Here is a 6338-nt window from a genome sequence, read left to right as displayed (position 1 = left end):
TCTACTTTAATCATAAATAAATTTTAATAAAGTATTTAAGATTATTTCTATTAATAAAATAACAAGAAATAAATAAAAATCATTATTAAAGATAGTTATATCTTGAGAAAATGACAAATCGATCCCTGACTTTTTGGTTTGCGGATATTTAAGTCCCTAAGAATTTAAAAATACATTTAACTCTCTGACCTCTTGAAAATCTGGACACATCGATCCCTTGGTCTAATTTATTCCATTTTAAAAACTATTTCACGTGTGCATCCATATCAACCAGGTCAGTACAACGAAAGTCATGTTTAATTTTTCTGTTGGGTCTGACAGACCCATCACCCAAGTGAACACGAAGGATCAATATGTCTAGGTTTTAAAAAGGTCAAGGACTTAAATGTATTTTCAAATCCTTGAGGACTTAAATGTCCACGGATCAAAAGGTCAATGACTTATTTGTCATTTTCTCTTATATCTTTTATAGAAATTTATATCGGTGAAAACTCAGGTGCAGTCAACTTCACATGAAATTGATAGTTGAGAGTCGTTAATCATTTAACAACTCTTAGTTATCAACCTCACGTGAATTTACACCATTTATATATTCAAACAAAATTAATTAAACACTTTTTTTTTTTGTTTGAATGTGTGGCAGCCAACTTCATGGGGCTTGTCATCACTTGTAGATGCTGAGAGGCGTCTTCTTGCTAATGCACTTCTTGATTCATCCAACCAACGCTTTGTTCTTCTCTCAGAATCATGCATTCCATTGTTTGGTTTCAAAGCAATCTATGACTATCTCATGAACACAAACCTTAGCTTCTTAGAATCATATGATATGTCTGGAAGACCGGGAACCGGAAGATACCATCCAAAAATGTGGCCAATCGTTAACATAACAAATTTTCGAAAGGGGTCTCAATGGTTTGAAGTGAAGCGTGACATTGCAATTGAAATAGTGAAAGACACTAAGTACATCCCTTTGTTTAAGAAGTATTGTGTTCCACTTCCACATGGGATATGCTTTTGTGATGAACATTATTTGCCCACACTTTTGCAAATGTTGCACTACAAGATGAACGCAAAACGTAGCATCACTTGGGTGGATTGGTCAATTGCTGAAGGCCCTCACCCAAGAGAAATTGGTTCAAGTAGTTATAACATTACTTATGAGTTTTTGAACAAAATTAGGTTTGGATCAAAGTGTGTTTACAATGGAAACACCACCAACATGTGTTTCCTCTTTGCTAGAAAGTTTCTTCCAAGTGCATTAGAGCCTTTGCTTAGGGTGTCTCCTTTGTTGTTTGGTATTGATCCTTAGTTAACATATAATTCTATAGTAGTTTATTTATCATCTTATAATTTCGTTTTTTCTATTAAATAATGAATTGGATAAAGTATACTTTTTGTCTTTATTGTATGTGATTTTTTTCAAAAATATTCCTAAAGTTTAATTGTATTTAATTTTGTCACTAACGTTTTCGATTTGTATCAAAATTACCTATGGATGTTTATTCTATCTGAAATGTTGGCTGTTGGGGATAAAATTAAAAACGTTTAGAGATAGTTTTAAAACAAATTGAAAACATTAAAGACAAAATTAAATAAATTGAAAACGTTAGGGACAAAATTAAAATTAAACGTTATGGGTATTTTAAAAAATATATATATAAACCTTAGGGACAGAAAATATATTTCACCCTAATAAAATTTACAAATATACTATTTGTACATCATAATCAGCTGCCAAATATATTTATATATAAATATATGTATTGGTTTAATTTATTTTTATTGTGTATTTGTATTTTAACATGTATTTTATACTAATAGCTGACTTTAGTAGGTGATTTTAGTGTATATATATATTTATAGCATAATTAAAAAATTTAATTTTAATATAGTGATAGTATGATATTCAATCACATAATATTAGCAATAATAACTATTTATAGTCTTTTAAAAGAACATATATTTATTACATCAAAATTGAACTCTAAAGTCTAAACATATTCATATATGAAATATGTATAGTCCAAATAGTCTTAAAATATTACAGCCAAACAAGTGATATAGCCTATGAAGCAGAACCTAGGATCTGTTTCATTATGTAGTCAACAAGTACATCCTAGTAACAATTTCTAAACCGCTAAATTAACCATGCAGAATTTGAAGATTCTGCTTCAATTTCAACTAACCACAACCAAACCAAATAGGAACTCTCTAAAGTCACTAGTTTAATTTATAACATAGTCAAATGCATGGAAATTAACAACACTCCCTATATTATAATGTTATTATTGATATTTATATATTTATATAGCATTTATTAGCCTGTGCCTAAATACCATTAAGTCTTCCATAGCATTAACATCATATCAAACTTGATCATTATCTTTCATTTCCATCTCTGAAGGGAAATTGGTTTTGTTGCCATCACAATCATGGTGTGCAGTGTGCACTGTGATTCCCCATTCTGGTTGTTGCTCCGGAATATTGTTCTCAATTTTGTTATTTGCATTCTTGTATATGAGGTATAAGGCCATTTGAGCGAAACCAAACAAAAATCCTAGCACATTAGGAAGCTGAAAAAAATAGATCAAATAACAGAATTGTTACTCTTTATTTATAAAATATTAAATAGATATGATATATTATTTAATTTCTTACCATGATGTAATAATCCTTGTCGAATAGTCCATAGAAAAACCACATGGTAGCACAGAGGGTAAGAAACAAGGACAAAGAAAATGGCATGTACTCTACACTTTTAGTCTTTATCACCCTCCTCTGCAATTCATGCAAGAAGATGCTAATAAAAAATGTATAATGTTTATTGAAAGTGAAAGTGTTGAAGATTAATAATTGAATATGAAAATATGTATATAAAGTTACCATGATACTTAAGGGTGCAGCAAACACTGCAATGTTGAAAATGGCGCAGATCCAACCAACTGCATGAACACGTTTGTCACCTCTCACAATGAAAGTGGTGATTATCATGGTTATGCCAAGACCACCCACATCAGCACCAAGCATCATCCACAAGGTAGAAATCTGTACAATAATTCATCAAATGTGTTTGAAATTAGAAACAAATGTATAAAACATCTAATAAGGTGAAAACTCACGTGCAGTTGTTAAAAATTGTTATATGATTTAACGTGTTTGATTAAATTGTTAGGTGAAAACTCAGATGCAGTCGACTTCATGTGAAGTTGATAGTTGAGAGCCGTTAGATGAAAATTTAGTCAAATCAGCCAAATTATCTAACAACTCTCAATTATCAACTTCATGTGAAGTCGACTGCACCTGAGTTTCTACCAAATTGTTATCTATCGGCTCTCAATTATGAATTTCGCATAATGAATGTTTCACCTTGTGCTTCCTGGGAGCATATATAATATACATGAGAAGGTATGCAACTTCTATAACACATCCAATACAGTTGATGGTGATGATCAAAATTGCATTGGTCTTAAGGTAACCATAATATAACAGTAACATTGCACTTAGAAGTGCAACCACATATGGGATTGATTGAAATCCTTCAGATGATTTGTTCTTGTATATTGTATAGAAGGTTGGCCTGCATCATAAATTTAATTAAACACAAACAAATATATATAAGTTTCTAGTGATATTCAGATTAATATAATTTGTAATATTGTATTGTTTTAGAATGGACTTACAAGGGTGCTAAGAACACCATGAATGAGACAATGTTACCTATGATAAGAACAAAACAGAGGGAATCAGTAAATAATAACGAAATAATATAATTACTATAGGCATTACCCTTATAATTTTGTGATGTAAACCTTTATGAGAATAACATATTGAAAAAGTACAAAACAAAGATTTCTAGCCTTTTTGATAGAGACTATCCTATATTGGAATAAAAAATAGAAAGAGTAATAATAACTAAAGAATACTTACATAATGATATCTTCGTGTGAAGATGATATTGTGAATCTTTAGATGATTAGTCAAATATATTAAATTATCTAATAATCCACAATACTATCTTTATGTAAAGATGTCATTATAAAAATATCCACCTAATAACTAAATATAACATATTCAAGACAATATCAAAGTTAAAAATAGTTAGAATAATAATCAAATAAAAAAATGTATGTAGTACTCGCTCACCCGGAACCTGGAAACCACGGCCAGACGAGCTTCTCCACCATCCGAAGCATTGACCTCAGGGTCCTAACCCGAATCGTCCGGTACCCGACCTACCGAACATTGGCGCCGTCTGTGGGGACGGACGTTCATGGATTTCGTATTGGTCCAGACTGGGACTGGTTCCGAGGTAGCGCCTCCCATACTCGGGGGAGGCGCCGTCGCGACGGAATCCCGGCAACAGCAACGGTCGCCCCCGAGGGATGCGACACAGACTCACGAGAGACGCCCCTTCGGGGGGACGGGTGACAACCACGCCAGGATAATGCAAGAACTACGCCACAGAATGCAAGACTTAGAGCGCAGGCTAGCAGAAAGAGAGCACGACCAACGCTCCCCAGAGCGGAGCCCCACCCGTTCCCGTTCAAGAAGCCGTTCGAGGCGCACGCCGAGCCCCCAATGCGAGTCGGAGAGCACCGAGGAACGGATACGCCCCAGAAGAAGAAGTCGCGACCCCATTATCTATGACCAAAGGAACACGCCAAGGACGGCGGTCCGAGCAAACCATCCAAACCGTTCCCCCGAGTTGGGAAGTTCACCAACTACACCCCCCTCACGGCATCGATCACTGAAGTTTACCAACAGATAGCAGAAAAGGGGATACTGTCGAAGCCCCGACCACTGAAGGACAGGACGGGAGGAAACAAGAACCTCTACTGCGAATACCACAAGGGTTACGGGCACAAGACCCAAGACTGCTTTGACCTAAAGGACGCCCTCGAGCAAGCTATCAGGGACGGCAAGCTCGCCGACTTCTCCCACCTTATAAGGGAACCAAGGAGACGCAACCGGGACAACGACAACGAGGACAGATCCCGACCAACAAGACGACGACAGGAGCCAGAGGGTGACGACCACGGTCTCACGGTGGTAAACGTGGTGACGGCCAGGAATACCGCCCCGAGGTCGAAATCGGCGCAAACAATGAGTCGAGAAGAACTGCCCGAGGACCTGTCATAATAGGAGCGACCCCTTTCCACCGCTCTGTACTCGAGGTCCGATTACCAAAACATTTTGACAAACCGACAGACATGAAGTATGACGGAACACAAGACCCCCTAGAACACTTGACGGCCTTCGAGGCCAGAATGAACCTAGAAGGGGTGGGAGACGAGGTCAGATGTCGCGCTTTCCCGGTCACCTTAGTGGGCCCGGCAATACGGTGGTTTAACAACCTCCCGCAAGGCTCGGTGACCCAATTTACCGACATCAGTAGGAAGCGCTTGCCGCGGTCCTCGTTACAGAAGAAGCGAGGACACAACAGCCCGTCTACTTCGTGAGCAGGGCACTCCAGGGGCTAGAGCTGAGGTACAGCAAACTGGAAAGACTGGCGCTGGCGCTCCTAGTATCCTCCCGAAGGTTAAGACAATACTTCCAGAGTCACCGTATAGTTGTGAGGACAGATCAGGCGATTCGGCAAATACTGCAAAAACCTGATTTGGCTGGAAGGATGATGACCTGGGCCATCGAGCTCTCACAATATGACCTACAGTATGAGCCTCGACATGCAATCAAGGCACAGGCAATGGCTGACTTCTTAGTGGAGGTAACGGGCGATCCTCCCGAGGAAACGGGCACACGGTGGAGGCTTCATGTGGACGGAGCCTCCAACCAAACGTCCGGAGGAGCAGGGGTCATCTTGGAAAGCCCAGCAGGGGTCATCTATGAGCAATCGACCAAGTTCGAGTTCTGGCAGGTAGAGGCCGCTAACAAAGTCATCCTTCTTGGGCTAAAGAAGCGCCTAGACAGTAAGAAGGGAAACTGGGCCGATGAACTCCCCTCAGTCTTATGGTCTTACCGGACAACCGAGCAAAGCGCCACGGGGGAAACCCCCTTTCGCCTAACCTATGGGGTCGACGCGGTAATACCAGTTGAAATCGGCGAACCAAGCCCCCGACTACTCCTCGCGGGCATAAGCGAAGCGGTTGAGAAAGACTTGATCGAAGAAACAAGGGAGATGGCTCACCTAACAGAAACGGCGCTGAAACAAAGAATGACGACTTCTCCTCAGCAGCATTAAGCTTTCCCCCCATCTCGGACAGCTGACCCTGGAGGAGCTCAACTTGAGCCTTAAAGTCGTTATTCGCCTTAACAGAAGACTCAAGCTTCCTCCGAAGCACCTCCATACCAGATAGCTCAAACTCAGCCTTCCGAGCTAT

The 6338-nt window shown here is 39.0% G+C and overlaps 2 protein-coding genes across 3 annotated transcripts in view; one reads left to right on the top strand and one right to left on the bottom strand.

Moving 5' to 3' along the window:
• LOC107629467 (plastidic glucose transporter 4-like) overlaps nucleotides 1–1376 on the top strand; it is a 4881-nt gene extending 3505 nt beyond the window's left edge. For both annotated transcript variants that reach the window (XM_021117654.1, XM_021117655.1), the window contains one exon: nucleotides 644–1376. In XM_021117654.1, coding sequence (XP_020973313.1) covers nucleotides 644–1309 — 666 coding nt within the window. In that variant the 3' untranslated portion in view covers nucleotides 1310–1376. The remainder of the gene's footprint in view (nucleotides 1–643) is intronic.
• On the bottom strand, nucleotides 2065–4638 carry LOC107632434 (bidirectional sugar transporter NEC1-like). Its single transcript, XM_021120106.1, has 5 exons — nucleotides 4508–4638; nucleotides 3681–3809; nucleotides 3367–3577; nucleotides 2659–3045; nucleotides 2065–2573 (listed from the first exon to the last, which is right to left on the bottom strand). The coding sequence occupies exons 1-5, from the start codon at nucleotides 4636–4638 to the stop codon at nucleotides 2367–2369; spliced, it is 1065 nt and encodes a 354-aa protein (XP_020975765.1). The 3' UTR covers nucleotides 2065–2366.

The sequence above is a fragment of the Arachis ipaensis genome, chromosome B03, assembly GCF_000816755.2.
Source record: "Arachis ipaensis cultivar K30076 chromosome B03, Araip1.1, whole genome shotgun sequence".
Lineage (NCBI taxonomy): Eukaryota > Viridiplantae > Streptophyta > Magnoliopsida > Fabales > Fabaceae > Arachis > Arachis ipaensis.
Note: the sequence above shows the minus strand (reverse complement) of the source record. Positions and strands in the feature narration are given on the sequence as shown.

Bases quoted from the DNA above. Each gene is read 5' to 3' on its own strand.
- LOC107632434 (XM_021120106.1), bottom strand. From the start codon at position 4,638: ATGGGGTCGCGACTTCTTCTTCTGGGGCGTATCCGTTCCTCGGTGCTC. The intron at 3,046-3,366 runs GTGAAACATTCA...ATTATTGTACAG, and splicing joins ATGCTCCCAGGAAGCACAAG to ATTTCTACCTTGTGGATGAT. The intron at 2,574-2,658 runs GTAAGAAATTAA...TATTTTTTTCAG, and splicing joins ACAAGGATTATTACATCATG to CTTCCTAATGTGCTAGGATT.